Source organism: Prunus persica, chromosome G7, assembly GCF_000346465.2.
Source record: "Prunus persica cultivar Lovell chromosome G7, Prunus_persica_NCBIv2, whole genome shotgun sequence".
In the NCBI taxonomy this organism is placed as follows: domain Eukaryota; kingdom Viridiplantae; phylum Streptophyta; class Magnoliopsida; order Rosales; family Rosaceae; genus Prunus; species Prunus persica.
The window spans coordinates 11,038,310-11,065,201 of NC_034015.1; the positions used below are offsets into that span (position 1 = coordinate 11,038,310).

Genomic DNA, 26,892 nt, shown 5'->3' on the forward strand with positions numbered 1-26,892 from the left:
AATGGACTTTAGAAACACACCCAAAGCCCATTTACAACATAACAAAAAAGCTTTTAACTTCTTATAAATTACAAAACTGCCATCAATTTCTTAAAACAAGCCCAACCCCAAAATCTCATAAAAATACCCAAAGCACTCAATAGGGCATCAAAGTAATTTAATAATCAATATTAAATTCAATAAGGCCAGCTATCATTTTTTGGGTTTTTTTTGGGTTTGTTTATAGGAATTCAATTGTGTAGGGTTTATTTATAATATTAGTGCTAGAAATGGGTATATCACTAAATATCTCAAAACAAAAAGCAGCGGAAGATGAAGGTATTGCTCAGACTCTTCTGAACAAAGCATTAGTGGTTCAGCACAATATGCTTCAAGTTAATAACAAAGTGTCTTTAGCTGCAGTGGTGGAGCTAGCTTTATTTCTCTTGGGGACAACGATATAAATTTATTACATTGAGGGCAAAAATAGGAGAAAAACTTCGCTATACCGGGATACCACCGTGGCCAACGTGAGGCTCCGCCCCTGCTTAGATAAATTATGTTATCTCCAGACCTAACCTAACCAAGAAATAATTCTTGTATATAACATATTTCTCACAAAAACCGGTCTCTTTTGATCATGGGACGGGGTATTATGAGAATGATGTTGTGTGTATACACCCGTTGCATGTAACATGTTTTACAAACGAACTAAGAAGGGTCCCTGAAATTTCTGTTTAATCAACGGAAGAAAAGTAACATTCTCAGTCAGAGATTTATACATTTATTAAAGAGAATAAAAGAAGAGAATAATGGGCAAAGGCATCTTTGTGTGCAAGGTGACTTGCCCTTAAGCTTTCTTTCTGCAATGCTTTTGCGCTTCTTTTAAGCCCACCACAACTGCTTTAGCTCTTTAATTTTCTTTTTCTTTTTTTTCTTTTTTTTTTTCTCTTGCTTTGCTTTGTCTTAGCTCTGCAGGAAGAAGAAGAGAGCTGCCACAACAGTCCAAGTGATGCACTTTGAACAAACCTACAAGAATGCCCTGGTCATGAATGCTGAAATCTTCAAAACAAGGAAGGTAGAGTAAAGGGAAATCTGGGTTGTTCCTTATGAAGTTTGACAATTTTATAAAAGAACCAAAAAAAAAAAAGGTGAAAGAATCTAGGACAGTGAAGTTGCACTGTCACTACGTTTTGAACTTTGAAGTCTAAAAGACAATCTTTGTCCACTCAAGTAGGGCATCTATATCTCTTTCCAGAAATATGGAATTTTGGACAACTAATCAACCCTCTTGTTTTTCTTTACAGTTTTTGAGTGGCATTACTTGGTCCATTACAAAAATTAATGCATAAAGAAATAGCAAATACCTTCACTCACACTTCCTGGCTCCATGCATCAGTTATTCTCAATCAAATCATGCCTTCAAATATAACAAATTCCTTTTTAATTCAATGACAGCAGCCAAAAAGGCAATGCCAAACTGGTAGTGGAGGTGGCAGATGCCCAAAAAATGAAGGATTATCTTATCTAACTTGATTGTAGTGGGTGGCTCTTAAAACCAGAGAAACAGAACTCAGAGCACTGTACCTTAAGCCTTAAGAATCAGAACCTCCTGTCTAATCTCAAAGATCTCAAGTTCCTCATAATCACAACAATAAAGCCGGTAAAAGTGCATTTTCAAGGTTGGGAATTTCTTTCTGAGGCAGCAATCTTTGGCATTGAAGTGTTTCTTGTAGGTTAAAGGTGAGAGGAACCTCAAAATCTATATTTGAATAATAGAGTTCATCTTTTGCAGCATACCTGCCATAATTATTACTGATGTAAAAACTTTTTTCAGGGGCTAGAGCTTCTGGAGCTCTGAAGGATACTTAACCACCGCTCCAATCATATTCCAACTAAGCAAGATACAAGAGGGGAACAGAAGACTTGTTGAAAACGTTGCTGCTGCTGAATATATAACAGCAGACGTTTCATTTCCAGAAGAGAAGCATTTAGTCTTGGACCAATGAAGTCACAAGCAGCACCTAACCAAGAGGACTACAAATTGAAGGACACGAAACCCCATCTTGGGGAACGCTGGCCACATGGAGGAATACGCGGTGGAGGAGGGTGGATTAGCAGCGAAAGAGCTACAAGCACTTATGACCTTGTTGAGCAGATGTTTTATCTGTATGTCAGAGTTGTAAAAGCCAAAGATCTTCCAACAAACCCTGTGACAGGAATCTGTGATCCATATGTAGGAGTGAAGCTGGGGAACTATAAGGGCAAAACACAGCATTTTGAGAAGAAAACAAACCCTGAATGGAACCAAGTGTTCGCTTTTTCAAAAGAGAAGATTCAAGCTTCCATACTTGAAGTTTATGTCAAAGACAAAGCGATGGTGGCAAGAGATGACTATGTGGGGAAGGTGGTGTTTGACATGAATGAAGTGCCAACTAGAGTTCCACCAGATAGTCCTTTGGCACCTCAATGGTATAGATTAGAAGACCGGCAAGGCGATACTAAGGTTAGAGGAGAGGTTATGCTTGCAGTTTGGATGGGTACACAGGGTGATGAAGCTTTCCCAGAAGCCTGGCACTCAGATGCTGCTTCAGTTCATGGAGAGGGAGTTTTCAGCATTCGGTCCAAGGTTTATGTCTCACCAAAGCTGTGGTATCTCAGAGTTAATGTCATTGAAGCTCAGGATGTGCAGCCACATGATAGAAGCCAACCACCACAAGCTTATGTCAAGGCTCATGTTGGAAATCAAACACTTAAAACAAAGATATGTCCAACAAGGACAGCCAATCCCATGTGGAACGAAGATTTGATGTTTGTAGCAGCAGAACCTTTTGAAGAACATCTTGTACTTACAGTTGAAAATAAAGTGAGTGCCGCAAAAGATGAAAAGGTGGGAAAAATAAGCCTTCCCCTGACCATCTTTGAAAGGCGCTTGGATCACAGGGCTGTCCATTCTCGTTGGTTCAACCTCGAAAAATTTGGTTTCGGTGCGCTGGAGGGAGACAAGAGGCATGAACTCAAGTTTTCAACCAGGGTCCATCTCAGAGTCTGTCTTGAGGGTGCTTACCACGTACTAGATGAATCGACCTTGTACATAAGCGATGTTAGGCCTACTGCTAGGGAGCTATGGAAGCAGCCAATTGGGATTCTTGAAGTCGGGATCTTAAGCGCTCAAGGGCTTCTTCCAATGAAGAACAAGGATGGTAAAACAACAACAGATGCTTACTGTGTAGCCAAGTATGGGCAGAAATGGGTGAGGACCAGAACAATCATTGAAAGCTTCAATCCCAAGTGGAATGAACAATATACATGGGAGGTCTACGACCCTTGCACGGTGATCACATTGGGAGTTTTTGACAACTGCCACCTCGGTGGAAATGAGAAACCAACTTCTGGCAGTGGAGGTAAAAATGATTCAAGAATTGGCAAGGTAAGAATCCGGCTATCAACCCTGGAAATGGATCGGATTTACACAAACTCTTATCCCCTTCTTGTTCTACAACCAAGCGGATTAAAAAAGATGGGGGAACTCCAATTAGCAGTAAGATTTACCTGTCTCTCACTAGCTAATATAATTTACCTCTATGGCCACCCCTTACTGCCAAAAATGCATTATCTGCATCCATTCACTGTAAACCAGTTAGACAGTTTGAGATATCAGGCAATGAACATTGTGGCTGTGAGACTTGGCAGAGCTGAACCACAACTAAGGAAAGAGGTTGTGGAGTACATGCTAGATGTAGATTCCCACATGTGGAGCATGAGAAGAAGCAAAGCTAACTTTTTCAGAATTGTCTCTCTATTCTCTGGCCTAATCTCCATGAGCAGGTGGCTTGGTGAAGTTCGTCACTGGAAAAACCCAATCACTACAGTTTTAGTCCATTTTCTGTTTTTCCTACTGATCTGCTACCCGGAACTGATCCTGCCAACTATCTTCCTCTATATGTTTCTCATCGGATTATGGAATTTTCGTTTCCGTCCAAGGCATCCACCTCACATGGACACTAAACTTTCATGGGCAGAGGCAGTTCACCCGGATGAAATGGATGAAGAGTTTGACACCTTCCCTACTTCGAAGGCTCAAGATGTGGTGCGGATGAGATACGACAGACTACGGAGCGTGGCAGGAAGAATTCAGACAGTGGTTGGAGACATTGCAACTCAGGGGGAGAGGTTCCAGGCTGTGCTCAGTTGGAGAGATCCAAGAGCAAGTAGCTTGTTTGTATTTTTGTGTCTTATTGCTGCTGTGGTGCTCTATGTGACACCTTTTAAGTTGATTGCTCTGGTTGCTGGGATGGTTTGGCTAAGGCATCCTAGATTCCGAAGCAAGCTACCTTCAGTACCAAGCAATTTCTTCCGAAGGCTGCCATCTCGTGCCGATAGCATGCTCTGAGAATCAGATATAAGGGGGGTAGATAACCATATAATAGAGCATGCTAATTCCTACATCCGGACTCTTTCTATCTATTTGAGTAACATGGCTTTCTAGTATTTGTCATTTGATTTGATTGTTCTGTAACATCTGTGTTTAGAAATTAAATTCCCTGAAAATAAGGCAAAGTTTATCCTGTGTTGCCATCTTCAGGATTTCCAGTTCTGCGTAGCCAACCAAAAAAAAATCTAGATGTAAATTTGCGGTTTTAATTTGCACCAATGTAACATGCCAAGAAATATTCACAAGAAACTAACTGGTGTTGGCTTCCATATTGCTTTAGGCGTGTATCTGAAAATTGGTTTGACGATGATTAGACATAACATGAAGATATGTTCAGGATTTTCGTTACTCTTTTTGGAAAATTAATTTAAAGTTTTACAAAAAAAGCATTCATTCTGAGCTTACATTACTCGAGTGGATGGGAAATGACCACAAACATGGACAAAGGCCAAGATCTGTTTATGATTATATCAACTGAACCACGAAAGTCTTACCATAAATCAAAATGGCCAAATGCAAGTAAAACCAATCAACACAAAATTTTGGATATTCTGGTAAAATGAAAATACAGTCACTGATAATCTGCGATAATGGTCTAAAACACGAGCTCATGAGGCTTCATGCCTGACTTAAGAGAGAATCTTGCCGCCAAGTATGTCTTCAAGTCTGGGACAGCCTCAATGGACTTTATCAATGAAGCATCAACACTCTTCTGATCATCCTTCTTTCCTTGCGGGATCACATTCTTTTCCTACAATTTGTTGGGAAAATATTAATTATAAAGAATGAAAAATTCCAACAGAGGCCGGCACGATGATGGACATTATTCTCCACTAATTTACGTACTTCCCAACAGCAAACTTGAACATAACAAGTAGAAGAAATCAAGCTAGTAGCTAACAGATGAGTGTTTTGCATGGATAAAAGCAAATGAAAATGTTTGAGAGAAACCAAAAGTATCAATAAGGGGGAGGAGCGAAACAATTTCAAGGGGAACCTATAAATAACAGAAAATCTGTATGAGAATAATACTTTATTTCATGGTATTTGAAGCCATGATAAAAATAAGACACAAAATTAGAAAACCATGATGGCACTGCCATACAGAACGACTTTAAATTCCATGCAGACAGTAGTTATAATGGAAGAGGAGTATAAGTGAAGAAACAATCAATCTAACCTCTTTCTCTGCCTCAAAAAATTCTCCCTCCCCCTTCTTCTTCTTCTTTTCAACTTCCTTTGCAAAATATTTGTCATCAAACTTTTCTACATTCACCCCAGAAATGTCAACCTTGGTGGAAGTGCCAATCACATAGGCCTGATTCACACGTCTCAAAGGAACACCATTAATTTTGAAGGGCCCTGCAATGGCATAAAACCAGCTATCAAGTTAGAAATACACTTAAACATGTTCTGTCAAGGAGCAGGCAAGCACCAGAAACTAGAAACCCATTCCCCACCACTGCAATTAAAAGGAAAATAATGGTTTAAAAATGAGCAAATCCACAAAAGCACTCAACTTAAACACAACAATGAACAAATCTTTTGATAAGAAAAAATTAACAAATCACTGGATAAACCAATGCCAAACCTATGTTTATAACAGTTAAAAGCATAAAAGTACCATGTAACTTAGATATTAGATGACAATTAAAAAATTTATACACTCACATCTCTCTACGCTGTTACAGAAGGGAAATTCCTTTAATGTTCGTGCCTTTCTCTTTCCCCAAAAATATTCCCCTTTCATGTAATCGATCATTATTTCCCAAGAAGAATTTCATCTTCCGACATAGTATCAAATTCATAAGCACAAAATTAGCATCACCTTATCCACTACCCTATTTGAACATACCCCACTCAAAGCCCCCAACCTACAAAATATCCGATTCAACAAGAGAGGGCACAAGCTCAGTGTGCATTGGAGGGGGATGGTTTGCAATAACTTACAACAAAAGGAACCATCTTTGTTGCGCCAAATTTACTGGTACTGCTATACAACATGGTTGTTGGCATTTGGCAGAAATCAGGATTGATTTTATCAAACTCATCATTGAGAGAATGAAGAAATATGCTATTACTAACCTATTAAAGTAAAACCCAAAACAAACCAAACCATAAACACAACAGAAAATGTTTAAAAGAGAAATGGAAGTGCAAGCTCACCAGTAACAAGAAGCAACCCAGATGGGAGCTGCTTAAGAAAAACAACTCTCTTGCCCTTAAACCTTCCAGCCAATATAATCAACACAGTCCCTGGTGTAATACTAGCCCTGTATAAAAACAACCAAATCAGAAAGAAAAAAATAATTAAAAACAAATCAAACCCATTTTCTCTACTTTGAAAAAAATGAGAGTAAAAAAAAAAAGACCTGAGCTTGGTGGGCTTAGCCTTGCGCTTGTTGACAAGCGGCTTCTTGACGTCATCGGCAGGATAGAACTTGGGCGGCTTCTGGGGTTGGGTCACAGCCGCTGGCTTCGCGTCATGGCGTGGGAAAACGCCGCCGTTTTTGGCCTTGATGGCCCAAAGACCACGCTTGTGGTACATCTTGGACCTCGAGAACTTACCCACCCCACGAACCAGATCTGGGTTTCGGGTCTTCCTGGGGTTTCTTGCTTTTGCCGCCATTGCGAGCTCGCACAGTCTCTGTCTGAAACCTACGGCTTGCGAAGTTGCGATAGAGAAAGTGTAGCAGGGTTGAAGGAAAACCCTAATTGCGGTTTTATTTATTTTTTGAATTGTTTTTTATTGGGCTGGTTGAAAGATGGATTGGGTTGGGCTCTGTATCAATCTCGCAGGCCCTAAAGTTAGCAGATCTGAGAAATTTCCCGGCAGGCCATTTGGGACCAATTTTTGGGCCTTTTATGTTTTTGTGTCAATTTTTTTCCTTTTTGAATACAACCTATAGTCTAAACTACGAGAGGATTTCTCACACACGCACTACCAAGTTTGACCTATCATACTTTAACACTTTTTTGCCTATGTGTTAATATTCTTTGAGAAATTTATAATAAAAATCATTTCGCACATTGAATGTATATATGAACATTAAACCTATAAATTGAAGAAAAAATCCAAAAATAGTCAATTGCAATATTTTTTAATTTGAATGATGTGTGAAATATCTGTTATAAATCTAGAGGAATTGGAGAGAGGGAATTGAGATAGAGAGAAGGGAATGTTTTCTCTTCTTATTGTGTACTTCTTGCAAGTAGGGTGAAGCCTTATTTATAGGCATTTGGGCTCTACATTTACAACACTCCCTCTTGGAGACCACAAATAATATAGAATATGCCTCGTTAAAAACCTTGCCAGTAAAAACCCAGTGGGACAAAAACTGGTCAAAGGGAAAAAGAGTACATAATCATGTGTAACATAAAATTCTATGTATATTGACGCGCGTGCGACACTGTCTCGTTAAAACCTTGCCAGGAAAAACCCAGTGGGATAAAAACCTGAACGAAGGAAAAAGAGTACAGTGTATGGAGGTCTTTATTAAAACCACGCTCCCCCTGATGAATATCTCCCCCTGAAAAATTTATGACTAGCTTTTGTCCAGTAAGCGACCATAAAAATTTTCATAGTATCATCCCAAAGTGGTGGTGATGGAGCTGAGCTCTATCTGGTCTAGTATACTTCCGGAAAAACATTTAAGGACCAACGGATAAGACTCTCTTAGTATAAGCAAGAATCTCGTTGGCATAATGCTCGATTTTTAAGTCGAGACAAATATTTCGTGAATTCTGCAGAAGCTTTAATGTGTTGCAATCACATTATAATCAATGTACTCACTGAGGTAATTTATGCATATTAATATTGAGTACAAATTTTGTGCTTCAAGCACATGTCCTTTAGGGACTTGCTTTATGCAATGTCAATCCTCTCAACGGATTTTGTTTAAAAGGGATTAAACTTTATGACACATTATATAACTTTAACCCAGCTATTTATACATCTTTAGGAAATCGCTTCTGGCGATATGCTCCGTGCATTTAATAACCCTTAAAGATAATATGTTGGTCTCCGTAATTGTGTAATAAGGGGGCACAATTGAATCTGTAAATATGGAGAAAACCCAACATTCCTTGTTTCTGCTAGAAACAGTGTGTCATACAAAGTAGGTATATTCCCTTTTATTCCGAACACCGAAGTATAAATTTCAGTATTAACATCTTTTGGGGTTCGTACTGTGAGTTTGTTCTTTCACGTTCATTCTCATCTATAATGGAATTACCTCATTCCATTTTGGCCAATGATATTGTCGACATTTAATAACTGAACGTGGTTCCAATCAACACAGCCCATTGATGATTTGAGTAGCTACTCCAAAATCAAAAATTGTCATTCATCAATTCATGATCCCATCATTCTCATTTGCACGTGCATGCATCAATTATAAGCATTTCTTTGTCTTTGGGTATCCAAGCCACTTCATGGGGCTTTTATTATGTGAGAATGTGGATTATAACCTCCAATGGAGCGTTATTTTACAGTAGGGCGTGGATAATCTCTATTTTAGGGAGTTGGAACATTTAGAACCCATATATCTGTCATGCTGCAGGCATGCCACAGATTAATACATACTGTCAATTAATTTCTGGGACTTTAGCCAATACAATTTGCTACGCATTAGGCGTGCACAATATCAATATTGACATGTCAAAGGATTGTCCTTTCGGGACTTCAATCCACATCATTTGCTACGCAACAGGCGTGCATCATATTGATCACTGCTATACCCATATTCTGTTCTTATGGGACTTTAATGTGTGCAGTGTATTATCAATGTATCAAACTTACAATCTGTAAAATTTACATTAATAATTCATGGATACATACAAGCCATTCTTTTGGAACGGACTTATCTTCCCATTTGGTTACCTTTCAAGATAAAATATCAAATAAGTATATAAGCATAAAATAACACAAGTATTGCTTACATCCTTAGGTGGGAGAAACTTTTCTCAAGTATCATTCAAGCTTGTATCGGCCCAGTAAATGTAGCGCTTGATGATCTAGTTATATCCTGCAATAGTAAAATCACAACTCTTTTCTCTGTCAAAAACAAATAACCCTCAGAGTTAGGATCGCTTCATGGATTTTTTTTTTTTTTCAGATGTTCATTCTAAAGAAATAAAATCTCTTATGAATAGAGAGTTACTAAAAGAGAAAAAAATACAAAAAATTGTGATATTGATTGCAAGAGAAGGTAAGCAATCAGGGAAGGAAGCTGGTGGAAGCAGACAACAAGCTCAGCAATCAAGGAAGGAAGCTGGTGGGAGCAAACAACAAGCTCTCATTTCTTCTAGTCTAGAAGAATTTCCGGAGATTATAGCATATGGTCGCCTTCACAGTTCCCTGATGTGGCGAAAACGTGATCAGAAATAGTCTCGCTTCCTGAATGGATGATCAGAGATAGTCTTGCTTCTCGGGCATATTGAGTGCTCACTGATAAGAAAAACAAGTAGATATCGCATCACTAGGTATGGAGAAAACTGGATGTCTTCTGCAAAGAAAATTTCGTTAGTAACTCTTTTATACACAAATAAAAGGAATAGGTAGAACCGGTGAATTTCAAATTAACCATAGGAAAATTGCGAGATTCTCGGGGTGCTTTTGAAAAAAATAGCTCCGTGAAATCCGCAAAGCAAGATCAGCTTTTGACGAAAATAATACTTTGAAAACGCCGAAAGTGCCGACAAACATTAATGGAGGCCACGTGAAGTTTTGGAATCTGGGAAAGAAAAGGAGAATATGGGGATCCGAAAAGATATTGGGATCCTGAAAAACTGTAGCCATATTTCCTCCTATAGATATTGCCTTTACAAAACTTGATTGGAGCAACTGCGTTTCAACTTAACTTCCTTCATTTTCTGAAACTTTAGTTTTCTTAAGACTTTCTTCGAAACCTTCTTAAAAATGGCTTCCTCTTCTTCCTGCCCAAATTATTTCAATTTAAATGATACTCCCACAACAGCCAGTGACGCCAAAGTTTGGCGTCCATCCTTTGTATCCCAAAATCGTCATCTCACAGTTAATGATTCTGTGATGATGAATGATGCTACTGCTGTCATAGTAGCTAGGAATTTCATTACTCCAATGGATGAAATGCTGTTAACAGGGAGGTCTGAGGAAGAGGCTATTGATGACTCAATGGCTGCTAGCATTCAGAGTGCTGCTTCTGTTTCTAACATGGCTGATCGTTTGCGTGCTAGAGCAAACGAGATTCAGAATTTAACAACTGAAAATTCATCTCTCCAAAGAATGCTTCATGAGTCTCAACAGGAGGTTGAGAAACTTAAAGGAGAGAATAATGCCTTGTTGAAACTGGTGAGTTCGTACTCTGTTGATACACTGAGAAGGCTAGACATGCTGCAGGTCTCCAATGAAAGAATTTTGGGAGACCACGAGAAGCTCATGGCTAAGCTTAAGAGGCGTCGTCCTCTTCCTTCAGAGGCTTCCAGAACATAATTTATTTTTATAGATTTTACAGGGCCTGCGCCTTCTTTGCAGGTGGAAAAAATCTATCTGTTGTATGCTCCTTGCTTGTTATAATAATTACGCACATTCTTAAACTTGCACCTGTGGTTTTTACGTCTTTTCAAAATGACGGTTTGGAACCTTGTGCCTTATAGGTTCAAATAACCACATCGACTCTCCCAAATTTCATATTTCAACGTATGGAACTTTTGGCCTGGGCTAAACACAAAACTCAGAATTTATTCACCCTTTTCAAATGGACATGAAATATGAATTGAGTACAAACCATGCTAATATCTTATATATTTGGGTTCATGAGCTTCCGGCCCAGATATAACAAAATGTGAGGGGAGCCTCAATTCATCATTCTCTTATCCCAAAGAAATATGTGGAGTACCACAATTTTCAATAATACCTCAAGGGTTGTCCATTTAATTGGTGGAACTTCAGGTTCTCAACACTGTTAGATTTTGAACCTCAAGCCAAAATCACATGTTCTCATGGTATAGACATTTTTACAATTTTCTGTACATATTTATGGACTTCAAGCCCTTACATAATTGTCCATATCTTGAGGAACTTCTGGCATCTCATTTAATTGCTCATTCATGAGTTTAAGGAACTGCAGGTTCCCTTTTTGAATAGTGATGGTTTACCCAAAATGGTTAATATTTATGTATATCTCACTATTCATATATCCGGGACTATTCATCAAGTCATGAATACGTATCTATTCATGTGTACAGTACATTTGCCAGTGCAGTTATCATCCATGTGTACGGCATTATGAACCAATATTGTACTGTTACATCATTAAGGAACCCCAGGTCCTTATTTACATGTCAGGGATCAAGGACCCTCAAGTTCAATCACATGTTTACAAATATAGTACCGGAGAGACTGCCAGCTCTCATATTAACATCATCATCAAGGATCTTCAAGTCCTGATGTAATTGTATGATGAGGATCAAGGAACTTCTGGTCCTGATCTGCATACTGTAAAAACTCATCATACAACACAATTAATCCATAAAATAAATTACTGGTAAATAAATTACTGGTATGGACGATAAACCAGCACCATACTTTAAATAAATGTAAATGTGCGGTAAAATAAATTCATAAATTAAATTGCTTGCTGTATGGACGTTAATCCCGCACCATACCTTAAATAAAATTAAATGTGCGGTAAAGTAAATTCATAAATTAAATTGCTTGCTGTATAGACGTTAATCCCGCACCATACCTTAAATAAAATTAAATGTGCGGTAAAGTAAATTCATAAATTAAATTGCTTGTTGTATATACGTTAATCCCGCACCATACCTTAAATAAAATTAAATATGCGGTAAAGTAAATGTGCTTTTATGGGCACTAATTCTGCTCCATACATTTAAATAAAAGTAAAGGCGTGGATTATAAACCCGCACCACCCTTTTAAATAAATACTGTTGTATGGGTAATAAACCTACACCATACAGTAAATATAATATATTATATTACTTTAAGTAAAAGTAAATTTGCGGTAAAGTAAAGGCAATTATTGGTGGGTTCTCATCAACACCACGATCAAATAGTATAGCAGATAATATTATTATCGTTTGTGGAAGGCATCATGCTTGTCTCTCAAATCAAATGCTTTCCACCTGTAATCTGCACACCTGCACCAATTGATTTATTAAATACTGTAAAGAAATAATAAAGTAAAAGAAAGCATAAGGGACATAGAGCTTATTGGATTTTTCTAAGAACAGGAGGGTGGGGGCTGCGATCATGCGCACTCGACAACATATCGTGTGCCTGTGCTGCTGTGCTTCTATGGAGCTCCGCGTGAGATTTGTTAACAATATTTTCCCCAAAAACCAGCCAATCTGTGCTTATCAATAGGACGCCAATAGTCCCACCACGTTTGTACTACAACCTCACCCACTCACTCAATTTCTTTAACCCAGTCAGACAGCACCAAATTTCTTCTGTGGCCATGACTACGGGACTAGAGGCCTTCGTGGTGGAAATGGAATAAAGTTCCACAATCGCTTCTGGAAGACCTCATCGCCCCGAGGTCTCTGACAAAGGTCCTCTTCTTGATATAACATCAATAGCCAAAAACCAAGACTCTGAGAGAGTCTCAGTTTCAGCACCATACCTGCAATAAAGAACAGAGGAGCATAAAAATCACACCACAACGATAACATAATAAAACAAAGAGATCAGCGTATCATTGGTGGCCAAGAAGGTTGGCCACGTCAGCCGAGCGCAGTTGAAGCCCAACGACGAGATGCGTTTGGAGATGGCGTCCACCGGCTGCTTGCTCAATGAGGCTTCACAAGCTCTCCAGTCGCCAGAAAATGGGCACCTTCCAAAGCTCCTGTAGTACTGAAACTCTAGCATGACCCGCACGAGCCCTGGCGGTGACAGCTCCACGATCCCTGCAATCAAAATCCTCAGGCAGATTCTCGGTCGGGAGAATCGGAGCCTTGGTGGCATCGAAAGGGATGGAGGTCGAGGTGGTTTGTGCTCGAACCCATCAACGCTCTGGAGCCGAAACTCCTGGAGATGGCGCAGGGGGATTGAACCGGCCTTCTGGAGATGACCCATTTCGGGTTTCGTCAGTTTCCGGTCCCTGACTCGGCGGTAGCCCACCTGAACAACATCGTATCCGTCGGTGGCCTCGGTTTTGATGGATCATCTTGGGTTTGGTGAGGATGGTGGTGGTGGTGGTCATTTGCGCTGAAACTTGGGGTAAGGGAGAAGGAGTGCTTGCTCTGGAATTGAAGGCTGGGGAAATGATATTGGGTTTCTGTTGATGTGCCTGCTTGGTTGAACATTGAGCAGGTTTGGATTTGAACCCATGTGCTCAGATTCAAGCAGCTCATCTTTCTGGAAATTTTTTTTTTTTTTAAGGCAGCGAATGAGTGATCTGCAAAGAAACAAAAGACTGAAAAAGAAAGCCAGAAGGATGTCAAGAAAAAAAAAGCCAGTGGCAAGAAAAAGTCGAGCAAGTCCCCGGCCAAGGTTTCGACAAAGGATCAAGGTGAAAAATGATAAAAGATCTGGGTTTCATCAGAGAATTCAGCTGGTATTGTTAAAGCGAATTCGTGCTGATAACGTGTTATAAATCTAGAGGAATTGGAGAGAGGGAATTGAGATGGAGAGAAGGGAATGTTTTCTCTTCTTATTGTGTACTTCTTACAAGTAGGGAGAAGCCTTATTTATAGGCATTTGGGCTCTACATTTACAACAATATCATTATTATTCTCGCATTATGATATTAGAGAAAGGAAAAAAAAACCATTGATGACATTGTTGTAATTGTCAAGTTTTTCAAGGCTTGTATGGTATATTTAGTCCCTTAAAAGTCAAATGAGTTTTTTCTAAAATTTGAATATTATAAGATTTTTTATTTTGGGCTTCATTTATGGACTTACATGTGAAAAGTCGTAATTTTTTTCTTAGCGAAGCCTATATGTCAATATAATTCTTCAACCTAAACAACTACTCGGTCACTACTTTCATCATCTTAGAATAACAATTCAATCTACTTAGGTGTTATTTTAAAAATGTAGGGAAAAATAATTAAATTAGATAAGAGTTCAATTCCTTCTTTTTTATTTCTTTTTCTTTTAATTAGTCAAGTGGTCTAGCCTGTGAAAAAGGAATTGACTTGTAAATAAGTGGTCTCAAGTTCGAACCCACATGACACCCTGGTAATATGTACCTCCGGACTCTTGTAGTTTAAACTATAACTTGTATTAAAAAAAAAAAGAATTAAAATAAAATAAAATAAAATAAAAGGCTTTTTTTTGTTTGCTTAACCCAAGAACACAAGGCATCCATGCAGCATCACTAAGTCCACCTGGACCATTGAGTTTCAACTTTAAATTTCAACACATCCTGCCTCTCTTATGTGTCTTCTTCTCACGAACTCATCGAAACACATAAGCACCAAGCAGACCTTCTTCTTCTTCTTCTTCTTCTTCTTCCAGTCATTTCTTTCTTTTTCTCTTGCCACTATTCTTGGTCAGAATTGGCTGCTAAAACCACATCTCTCTTCTGAATTAATTTCCACACCCAAGAAAAATTAAGCAACGAGACTCAAAGAGAGAGAGACAGTAAATTCTACAACTGCTTGGAATTTAATCTATTTTAAATTGTCTATCTATACATCTCTCTAGAGAGCTAGGAAAGGGGTAAAGGGGACATCATTTCAAATTAAGATGACATTAGTTAATTAATAATAGCTAATTAAGAGACAAAGAGACATTGGAGCCAGCCAGCCATGATCGTTGATATGAATTATGACTGATCTTGTCGAGGACGACCCATCCAGAGAGAACTGAGAGCTCTGAGACGATGGAAGTACTCAGCCATTGCCAGCAAACACCTAGCTGCTTGACGGGTCGTCAGGATTTGTTGCAGCCTGTGAATCGTCTGATGCCTCAGATTATCAGCCTGTAAGTTCCATTTTATTTAATTAGATCCTATTATAATGTGATATAGAGTAACGTTACGTGATATAATTCGTACACTTATATTATAATACGTGAATAAATTATATAATATAATAATATCATGTGCAGTATAAAAAATTCAACCTAGGCTCCATGAGATTAACCCTAAGAAGTTTAGTTTTACCTAGGGAGATAAGTTTGACTTTGTGGTGTATAATAAGGGATTGATTGTCAAATTGGTTAACTAGCTAAAGCGTAAAAAAAGTCATTATTTAGAAAGTTAATGAATGTGGGTAAGAAAGTTTGCAATGAATTTTGACTATAAGGGGTGGCAGAGGGGACCGGGAAAATAGATAGAGCCAAAGCCATCTTCCTTGAGTAAGTACATAATTTGTCAATTACTTGACTTCTTGGCCTTTTCAATATGCTGACCACGTTTTCTACCGATATATCTGAGACTGCATATGCATACATGCTCGGCATTTTGAAAATAAATATGTATATTTAAATGACGGCATTAGAATTAGTGAGGTTCATGCATTCAGATTTCAGACAAAAGCAAGGAATTTAATTAGGCTATATAATATTGGTCAATACCAATATGGTACGCTAATTTAACGGGTATCGGTTGTCAAAATTAAGATCTATTAACTTTTGATTGTATCATAAAGTCAACTAATTTAACGGGTACTGGTTGTCAAAACTAAGATCTATTAACTTTTAATTGTATCATAAAACCAACAAATTAAAAGGAACCGACATCATTATCAACATATTAAGTTGTCAACTATTTGGCAGTGTTGCCTAAGACTATATCCAATAAAATGATTCAAACTCTGAAATCATATCACCTTTACAAATCTAGGACCTTTGATTTTCAAAAAGTTGAGTTCAATTTGAATAAGAGCCTAGGCTAGTTGCTCAAATCATAATGGCATTGCTCTCATTTTCGTGGGTTTGGAAGAAATAGGCAATGTATATGTTGGCTAGCTATTATCTCTAGAACATTGGGTCAAAAGGAAGTTATGGTGCGGGGACTACGTGGTGCTTCTAAGTCAAACGGTTACGACCATGACATCACACACAGATATGGGCCTAGAGATCTCTTTGGATGGAGATGTACGTTAGTGGACACCAGCAATGTGGGTTACTGCCACGTGTCCGGTTTGGAGCTCACCAGCTATCAGAGGTGTAGAGGAAACTTTGGCTAGCTAGATCTCTCACTATAGCTGTACTTTTTTTTTTATAATAAAAAAATAATTGAAAAATTAGGGTTGGTCGACCTTGATCCTTGGTTCTTGCCTCCCGTAGTTGGTGAAAACGTTGAAAAATACAAGCTACAACTACAAACTAATTATACTCAAAGCTAATTAGTGCATAAAAATGCTATATTTTCGTATAAATTATTATATTCTATATTGTTAGATAGCCTAACATGTATTTTATATTCTACGAATTTACAGTCTGACAATATAAAATTTTATATGCCGAATATAAAAACATTACCTATATATATTGTTTGGAGACGTACGTGTATTAAATATGTGTTTCTAACTTTTGAACTTAATGGTATGGGGCTAGTTTTATTGGAAACCTAAGGAGCAATAGAAGGCAGGGATTGAATGCAAAAAGGTCCCTTTCAAGAAATAATAATACATGAAGCGACAACCTCTCATGAGAAAGAGGCATGCAGATAAATAGATTCCATGTACCCACCAGCCACCTCATGAGAGTGAGACATGGAGTGGTTCATGTGGTGTTGGGGGTAGGTTTTCCCAACCAAAACAGGACCAGATATTCCTTTTCTTGGGGGCCCCACTTACAAGATCATCGTGAGGGGACCACCATCAAGATCGGACGGTCTAACACTGCATGCCTCATCAGCGTGCAAATTACTATATAAAAAAGAAATTTATGTTGTAATTTAAGATGAAAATATATATATATATATGTACCTGTCTAACGAAGCCTTCAAGGGTGGAGAGCTTGTTCATGGCTATAGCCATCTGTCCCATGTAGTTGGCCATGTTAGGAGGGCAGCTCAATGAATCGGAGGTTATGGTGTCTGAGAGAGACTGGTTGAGAGCTTCAAGCCCTTGGGAGAGAGCCTCTTCAGCTTCCTGTGTAGATTGTCGTAGCCCACAAATACCCAATAGTTGCTGCTCCGTTAATGGCTCAATTTGGTTCAGAATAATCTGATTTATCAACAACAACAAAAACCCAATAATTAATGTCAATAATCTCTCCAATATTAATCGTTTAAAATCTTATGTTTATACAAGCGATAGTCTAAAATACTTTAAATTAACATAATCTACGAGAAGTCTGATTCGAACATAGGTGCAATATGGGGCAGACCCGCTGTACTGGCCAACTAACCTAACTCACACATCTACTAATTGATTAAATGTTGTAAATATCATGCATGCAAATACCCAACTTTCTTGACTGTTGTTTTTTGCTTAATTATTTGCAAGAAACCAAAGATAAAGATGAAGACAGAAACAAGATAGAGAAAGAAATCAAAAGAGGAAGACACCCGTGTAACTCTCTTTCTTGGCTCTCTCATTCTCAGAGGCCAAAATTTGCATTAACAGACATGACTTTAGGGGGATTGACACCTAACTCTACCCTTTAGTGGAAACCCTTCACGTTGCCTTTCGTCATTCATGATATTCACAATGAGAGAAATGAGATCGATTAATATTCTTTGCTACTGCCACCCACAAGTACTTAGATGTACATGTACCCATGAGTCCATGAAGACATGACCCACATGCATATATTTTACTTCTCATTTTGATCATAATATATGCTCCTTGTACTATAGTATGTCATCATATCCCTTCACATGTATACATCATTCTTATCTCTCTCTTCCCCTCTTGGAACTTGTGATGAATTCTTACTAACACAAAAACATATATGATTAAGCAAATAATTAACCTTTTTTTGCTTCTGTTTTATGTAATTTAGCTCAAGTTCCAAACAAAATTTTGAATATGGTACTCTTCTTAGAGAAAGATTATATATAAGCGCCACGTATAATGATTTTTTACTAAGCTCTCGTAATGTACTCTTGTCATTTTCTTCTCACACAATTCGTGTTGTACTTCTTTTTCCAAGAAATTTGACTATTTTCTAAGAAGCAAATTATGAAATAACAATAACTAATAATTATAAGGAGATGTGTATAAATCTAGGATTAATTAGAGGGGCATGCACCTTGATGACCTCAGAGGGCCGAAATCCACCCATCCACATGAAGCATCGCTCAGCTGGAGTCTTCCACATGCCAGAGACAATGTGAAACACATCTGTCTTGGCAACCATGCTTTTGAGGTTCATCACTTCATCGTAGTGTGCTAAGCAATTGTCCACAAACAGCCGCAGCTCATTCTCCGGTAGATGCTCTTGCACCGCTGCTCGAAGCTCGCACATGAGACGATGGTGCTCCTCCTGCCACCTTGCATACTCTATATCGAAAACTGCCGCGTCTAGGAAAAAAGGCAGACAGAAGAAAGAAGAAAAATGGGTTTCAGGCTTTCAAGGTTTATTTTGAGAGATGGCTGAATCTAAGAAAGAAAAGAATATAGAATAATTTTTTTATTAAATGTTATTATTACCTGAGCTAATGCTGTTCATACCAAGAGGAAGGCCTTGTTGATCTCCTCCTACAATACCTCCTCCAAAGAACATGCCCTAATAAAACAAACCCCAAGTCTTAAAAGAATGGTTCAGGAAAAAAATCAACCAGAAAATACCCAATTAATTAAGAGCAAGTGTTTCTTTCAATCATGCATAAAATAAAATAAAAAGAAGTTATAATCACCTGAGATCTAGCTCTTTGCAGCTCTTGCTCCAGCTGAGTAAGCTTAATCCTACTTGTCTCTAACTGCTGGACATAAGCCTGTCAAAGCACACCAACAAAAAAAAAATGGTGTAAGGATTTAAAGAAGAAAAGTTAAAATGAGTTGCAAACCTTCAGTGGATTGAGTACCTTTTTTCTAAGCCTGCTTTTCCTGGCTGCCTCTCTATTCTGAGCAAGCCTTCTCAGTGTCTGCACACAAATAATCATAGCAAACGTTGGAAATCGTTGTCGTAGAGAGAAGAAAGAGAGAAGAAGTGCAAATCTTTTGCCATAAAAAAGTGAACCTTAGGGTCTGGTGTTTTGGGTCCTTCTTGCTCTGAACTTGATGTAGTTGGACCCTTGCGGTTTCCCTCACGCTGCCACAACATTCAAAGTAACACACAACGCAACAGATAAATTAGTCAAAACAAATTCATATAATTTTGATAGAAAATACATGGCTCTACTAATTTCCAGACGTCCGCATAGGAAAAAATGATAATTTATTTTATTAAAAATTATATATATATATATATATACCTTGATAGCTTTGGCAGGTTCTTGAGGGCGAGACGAAGGAGCAGGAGCAGAAGCATCTTTGCGAGGGTTGGCCAACTCCATGGACGGCTCTGATGGTCTCTTTGAACCACTCATTGCTGCAGGAGAAACTAATCCCGTACCAGCTGCCTATATACCAAACCCAAACGAACCCATTTTAGAAGAGATATTCAAAAGCTTAATTTCAATGTGCTAGTTAGCTAGCTTTATAAAATAAATATAAATAAAATATATAGTCTTAAACCGACCAACAAGAAATCAATTAAAATACTATGGTATTATACAATGCAAATAATTAAAATAACGGTTAGAGTAAGATACTTTGGTTGATGGTGGCTCTACGTGCATAGGCTGCGATGGGAAAATATTCAAAGTTGGAGGCCTCATTCCAGATAAGGAGTTATTTTGATGATCTGCACAAAAATATTCCAAATTGTAGACATTAATATTGATCTAAATATGTACATAAGAGAAATAGCTAGAGAGAGAGAGAGAGAGAGAGAGAGGAAGGACCCAGAGAGAGAGAGAGGTCTCTATAGTAATGATTAAAGGAGGACCAAAATGAGTTTGGAAATTTGAATTAATATGGTCCTATTATTTCTTTTTCTTTTTTTTTTATTTAAGGAAAATGGAAAACCCATACACACAATGGTCCTATCTAGCCAGTACCCTTTTTGTTTTTTCAGTACATGTGGGATTTGTAGCAAGGAAGTCATGATCAGGCAGAGGGGGTTTGTTACATGTTTGTCAGGGTCCAAGCAACTCCAAAGAAGAAGAAACAAAAAATCAAAAAGAAAAGGAGAGACAGGTGGTATTTCATGGAAATTTCTGAATTTCCTTGTGTTTATGCCTTTTTTCTCTGGTAGCTAGGATCTGGTCAAACAAAGTACCGGGCAGAGAGAGAGAGAGAGGTGGCAGATAATTTTGTTGAACATGCTTTTGCTGTGACCCAAAACAATATTTTCCAAGTAAAATCTCAAAAGGACTGAGGACTGAGAGCAGGACGCAGGCCAAGAAAAGAAGCAAAATATATTATTCTCTTTGTGATTCTCTCTTTCTCTCTGAATCAAAGGGTAGAGTGCGAGAGAGAGAGAGATAGAAGGAGAAATGAAACGACAGAGGTGCTTACGTCGTTGGGTGTCCTGATGAAGATGATGGGTGGTAGTAGTAGTAGCAGTTGAGGATGAGTTGTGATGGTCTTGTGACTGTCCATCAAGGTAGAGGAAAAGGGCTTGATCTAATTCTCCCAAATCATAAGCTCCACTGTCTTTGCTTCTGATCACACAAAATTATAATTAATCAAGAAACATAAAATTATAAGATCATGGGAAGATGATGATGGTGAATATTATTATTACATGAAGTTCCCAGCAGGAATATTGGAGGATGATGACTGCATCATGCCATACTGAATCTGCTGCTGCTGCTGATGTTGATGATGATGATGGTCTTGTATTTGATGGTGTTGTTGTTGATGATGATGATGATGTTGTTGTTGTTGTTGTTGTTGTTGTTCAAGTTGGTTGTTTCCTTGAATACTGGAAGCCATGAAAGCAGAAGAAGTTCTTGCAGAAGCCAAGAGCCTTGTCTCCAATAATATTTGCTCTCCTTTCTCTTCTTCCTCGTCTTCTGCAAAATTAAATTCCCTTGAAAACCCCATTAATGGCAAAACCGCCTTCTGTTTCCTGCTAACAAGATCATCCTCCCTATAGAGAGAGAGAGAGAGAGAGAGAGAGAGAGAGAGAGAGAGAGAGAGAGAAAGAGAGAGAGAGAGAGAGCGAGAGCAAGTCGGTTATGAGTTGAAGAGAGCTTGCAAGCTGTTGCGCTGATAATTAAAGAGAGAGAGAGAGAGAGAGAGAGAGAGAGAGAGAGAGAGAGAGAGTGAGAACAAAAGAATGGAATTCAATGTAAAGAAACAAAAGAGACAAGCCTTTTTTTCCTCTCAACCTCTCTCTCTCTCTTCTCTCTTCTCTCTTCTCTCTCTTCCTCTCTTTAAGAAGTAGACGACTTTATTTTCTGCTGTAAACCAAATATTCAGATAAAGCGGTTCTTAAGATATCCACTCTGACTCTCTCTCTCTCTTGATATCAAAACCAGAGAAGACCTGGGGGAGAATCCGCTTTTTATTTGTTTGTTTATAATTTCTTATATGGAAAACCGCTTACGGCTTCCTTGTCCAAGAAGACCAAGCCTCCTCTTAGTCCGTTCAACCTATATGAAATGACCAAATTGCCTTGACCATATAATCCATTTCAACTTCTACTGTTCACATTTTTGTTGTAAACTAGACGTAGATGGGTCATGGGTAAGGCGGCTTTTTGTCAAAATAATCAAAATAATACATTTGGAAATTCATTAAATATAAGCAACTTATTAATTATATATGCTGTAATTTTTATCCGTTTTAATTTTGATTTTAACATGTTAGTTTATTACCATGTTAAAATTATTGTATTTCATCTAATGAAGTTTCTCTTGATAAAAAAAAAATTGTTTATGTTAATTTCGTTCAAGAATGTATGGGTACTAGAAAGTTAAACTTATTCAATCAAATGATTAATCATTGTCTTTGGACTAAAAGTAAAAGTCATGCTATATGCTTGACATTTTACCAAGATGATGATGACCACCTACTATTTCATAGAGTGGGAAATTGTGGAGAGATTGTACTTTCCCTTAATGGAAAGCATGTAAATTTGGATTCCACTTAGTCCAAAAATGAAAATTTTTTTTATAGCTAAAACCTAAATTTACTTAGATTGTATAGGTATTCTTCAAATTTTGTTTACCTAAGAATATTTCTCTTTTGGGAATTCATAGTATAACACCCTTCAAGGTTCTAAATTAATTGTTAGTTTTTATGAGTATACCATTCCCCGTGCTTTAAGAGCCATGCATATGTTTCAAAAATGGAAATAAAATATAAAGAATTTCAAATTCCATTTATTTTTTATATTTTCTTTACCAAAAAGCAATATAATTTACTCTTCATTTCCTAAAAGTCGATGAAAGGGCTCTTTAGTTTTAACCTATAAAAAACTTAACTAATTTGGAAGAAAGATAATTAATTTTGCTTAATTAATATAAAACCAAAGCCACTTAATTTTACCAAAAGGACATCCAACAACCCTAAAATTACTACATGTGTCATTGTGCTTAACTGTCAAATACAGTTTATTTAATTATAAACCAAAACTTAAAACTGTCAAAACGACATAACATTCCTACAAAACACAACACAAAACGACACTACTCAAATTTAATCACTTCAAAAACTGGTTTCGCTCGACCTTTCATATCCCACTGCAAACCTACAAACTATTCTCCAAAAACGAAGCCGATGAGCAGCAACGGGGACGACCAGAAATGAAGACGACGAGCAACGGCGACGACGACCAACGACGACGACCAACGACCACCGACGACGAGCAACGACCACCGACGACGACCGAAGCTAAACCGTAAGAAAATGAATCAGTACTCTCTTCGATTTTAAGTTTTACACCGATGACGGTTTCAGTACTGTTTCTTCCTTTTGGTTTCTGGTTGTTTGTAGCAGATTTTGACCTCTGGTTCCATAATTCAATTTCAGAGTGCTTTTTGCTAGGGTTTATGGGAATGTTATAACTGCTCATGAAGTTAAATGTGTTTTGATATTCGTTTTTGCTACTGTTTTTGCCTTTTGGTTTCTGGTTGTTTATCTTCGATTGAGTTTCTGGTTGTTTGTAGCAGATTTTGACCAGAAACTTTTGGTTTCTGGTTGTTTATCTTCGATTGAGTTTCTGGTTGTTTGTAGCAGATTTTGACCAGAAACTGCAGTTTCTGGTTCCATAATTCAATTTCAGAGTGCTTTTTGCTAGGGTTTATGGGAATGTTATAACTGCTCATGAAGTTAAATGTGTTTTGATATTTGTTTTAGTACTTTGCCTTTTGGTTTCTGGTTGTTTGTAGCAGATTTTGACCAGAAACTGCAATGCAGTTTCTGGTTCCATAATTCAATTTCAGAGTGCTTTTTACTAGGGTTTATGGGAATGTTATAACTGCTCATGAAGTTAAATGTGTTTTGGTATTAGTTTCAGTACTGTTTTTGCCTTTTGGTTTCTTTTCACATCAAATTTTGAGCAGCAGTTTCTGGTTGTTTGTTGCAGATTTTGACCACAAACTGCAGTGCATATCACAAAATGGAACAAGAAATGTCACCACAAAAGAATGAAGCTGAAAACCAACCAAAGCGCAGAATCAAAACGATGGCTCAAAAGAGTAAACAAAAGCCAAAGCCAAACTATGATCGGAAAGCAAAGCACCCGGACTATGTCCAATTTCGGTGCAATGCATATGCTTTCAACAGCATCATTAGAGACATAAAGGACAAGCTCAATGAAAGGCAGAAGAAGCATCTCAAGAAAACCCCTTTCAAAAAGCGTGGACAAGAAATTCATGAATGAATATCGAGCAAAATATGTCACAAAACTCCTACACCACAAAAACTGTGTAATTAATCGTCTCTAGTGATTTGCCTTTCGTTAACTCAAGACAATATGTATCTTAATTCTTGTGGATGTTTGTAAATATTTCTAGTTATGGTATATGAGAACATATTTCCTATACATATAAACTGTAATATAATCTTGGAACAGGATGCAACAAAACGAAAAGGAAACAAACAAACTGCACTGAATTTTCTGGTCAAAAATACTGCAACAAATTAAAACTGCAGTGCAGTTTATATAAATAAATAAAAATAAAAAATCAGCTCAAAAAATGTGAAAAGAACCCAAACGCCAAAGCCATAATCAAAGTACTAAAACTTTGTTCAAAACACATTTAAGTAGGTCAGCATTGAAATGTAGTTTCTGCTCATAATCTGCAACAAATAAACAGAAACTGCACTGCAGTTTTTGCAACAAAATCTGAAATAAACAGAAACTGCAGCAGTTTCTGCAACAAATAAACAGCAATGCAGTTTCTGCAACAAAATCTGCTCAAAATCTGAAAACAAGCATTGAATGGCAATCGAAAACGAATATCCACTCATTAAACAATTAGAAGCTGTGTAGCCAATTATAAGCAACTAAAACTGCAATACAGTTTTTGCAAAAAGTGCAACGCAGAAACTGACTATACATTCGCTAAACCATATCTAAAATAAAAAATTGTCAAATGAGAAGGCGTGTTCATATAATAGCCTTGCAAGTCTTCCTATTGTGCCCAGCAACACTGCACCGACTGCATTTCAATGGCCTTTTAAATTCACCAAAAACTTTGATCCTCTTTGTTGGTGGTCTTCCGGCTGGCCTCTTTGTAATTGGCGGAAGCACAACTCCAGCTGCAGAACCATTGCTGCCCAATCCTTTCCCAATATCTGGCCAAATCATTTATAAATGTGAATTAAAGCCAAATCATTTCACCCCACACCAAAGACAAGGCTGGCCAAACGAATTGTTAGATCCATATAGTCTTAATAAATCAATAGATACAGAAACTTCGCTTGAGAAGAATCTGATATAGAAAATTGAAATAACGGATCTATTGTTAGATCCATATAGGTTGGCCTAATAGATCTACAAAATTGAAATAAGAATCTGATCTAGAAAACACATACCTCACCAGATGAAAAACAGAGCTTTGCGTGAAAAGAAGGAAGATGAGAGAGACGGTGTTGTTGTTGATGGAGACTAATAAGGAAGAGGAGAGAGAGCGAGTGTCATCGTCGTTGATTGAGCGAAGAAGGAAGAGGAGAAAGAGAGGGCGTCGTATCGTCAATGGAGAGAAGAGGGAGTCGTCATCGCTGGAGTGAATAAGGAAGAGGAGAGAGAGAAAGGTGCTTAAATCTGATTTTAAAACAAAAGGGTAAAATTGTATTTTACCTTTATAATTTAGACAGGCCCAACGAATCTGGCCCTCCTCTTTAGCCTAATCCAAAATAACAATTCTTTTCTAGGTATTAAAACCCAAACAAAAATGCCCAATGTCTCAAATACTAATTAGTAAAGTTAATTATGTCTATTACCTAATTTTTCTTATCTAATTTTGTTTTTAATATAAAAAATGTGAATTTACCATATTATCTTTATTTAATTAATAATTTTAATTCTTAATGTTTGAATTAACCAAGGGTATTTTCTGCTATTTTGAATGTTTCACCATTCTCTGCCTTTTGCTTTATATATATATATATATATTATATGAATTTTTTTAATTAGTATGAAACATATTAGCTTCTAAATTAAATTGTGTATGCGAAAAACCAAAAATATAAGCATGTGTCGGCATCATCATGAAAAGAGAGACAGATATACTATAAGGATTCGTTTGGTACACCGTATTAGACTCTTGATAGGAGTATATAGTACATGTCAACTGTTTGGTGTCAACTTGTATTATTTAATTACCCGACTATTTTAAACAAATTGGGCTTTTAATACTCTCTTTACCGGACTAACTAATACAACTCACACACTCCGGTTTAGAACTTATATATTGATATGCGAATAGGACTTATATTGATATGCGTATTATGATAAGCTTATGAATTTTGCCTTCGAAACTCATAAGCTTATAGTTCGAAACAATTACTTAATGATATTTTCTTCTAAAATTCAAAAAAATAAGTATGACATGGGATCATTTTCATAGGACTTGAAATTTGCAAATTACCAGCTATTCCAAAAAAAATTAGGGAGGTTATTGGGGATATAGGATGGAGGACTACCTTCATTTTGAAAATATTTTTTGTGGGAAACACTACATCATAAACGAATGGTTCCATTATTAATGACATCGAGGCCTTTTGTATAAAAATCTCACACTTGCAGAATATGCATGTGGTTAAGTTGGGGACAGTATCAATGTTGCTAGTAATAGGTCGTGGGTCCATCCCTCTAAAATTTAACATGATTTCAGAGTGGGCCGGTCGACTGGGTCCGCATGAACCCGAATCAAACAAAACCACGAATGTCCCTGAATTGAAGAAAATAAAAGTTACCAATATGTTAAGATTTCAAAAGGATGGGCCCATGACCCATTACTAGCAACATCGATATTGTCCCCAACTTAACCACATGCATATTCGACAGGTGTGAGATTTTTATACTAAAGGCCTCGATGTCATTAGTAATGAAACCATTTATCATATGTT

General features: G+C 37.5%; 3 protein-coding genes across 5 annotated transcripts; 1 reads left to right on the plus strand and 2 right to left on the minus strand.

The window, feature by feature from the left end:
* On the plus strand, positions 1,124-4,980 carry LOC18769298 (FT-interacting protein 1). Its single transcript, XM_007204214.2, has 2 exons — positions 1,124-1,722; positions 1,817-4,980. Exon 2 carries the CDS (start codon positions 1,985-1,987, stop codon positions 4,370-4,372), a length of 2,388 nt encoding a protein of 795 aa, XP_007204276.1. The 5' UTR covers positions 1,124-1,722; positions 1,817-1,984; the 3' UTR covers positions 4,373-4,980.
* LOC18771294 (60S ribosomal protein L6-3) lies at positions 4,788-7,127 on the minus strand. The gene is made up of 4 exons (XM_007202449.2): positions 6,787-7,127; positions 6,581-6,687; positions 5,595-5,776; positions 4,788-5,165 (listed from the first exon to the last, which is right to left on the minus strand). The coding sequence occupies exons 1-4, from the start codon at positions 7,041-7,043 to the stop codon at positions 5,010-5,012; spliced, it is 702 nt and encodes a 233-aa protein (XP_007202511.1). The 5' UTR covers positions 7,044-7,127; the 3' UTR covers positions 4,788-5,009.
* On the minus strand, positions 15,002-21,785 carry LOC18769573 (bZIP transcription factor TGA10). 3 transcript variants are annotated; one of them, XM_020567713.1, is made up of 12 exons: positions 21,533-21,576; positions 21,113-21,492; positions 20,884-21,029; positions 20,076-20,167; positions 19,737-19,883; positions 19,502-19,573; positions 19,347-19,406; positions 19,179-19,256; positions 18,973-19,048; positions 18,572-18,843; positions 17,302-17,541; positions 15,002-15,347 (listed from the first exon to the last, which is right to left on the minus strand). In XM_020567713.1, exons 2-12 carry the CDS (start codon positions 21,412-21,414, stop codon positions 15,192-15,194), a joined length of 1,641 nt encoding a protein of 546 aa, XP_020423302.1. In that variant the 5' UTR covers positions 21,415-21,492; positions 21,533-21,576; the 3' UTR covers positions 15,002-15,191. The 3 variants fall into 3 exon arrangements, with proteins under 3 accessions (XP_020423302.1, XP_020423301.1, XP_007204568.1); XM_020567712.1 differs by having other exon boundaries at positions 20,884-21,026; positions 21,113-21,785; XM_007204506.2 differs by having other exon boundaries at positions 21,113-21,784.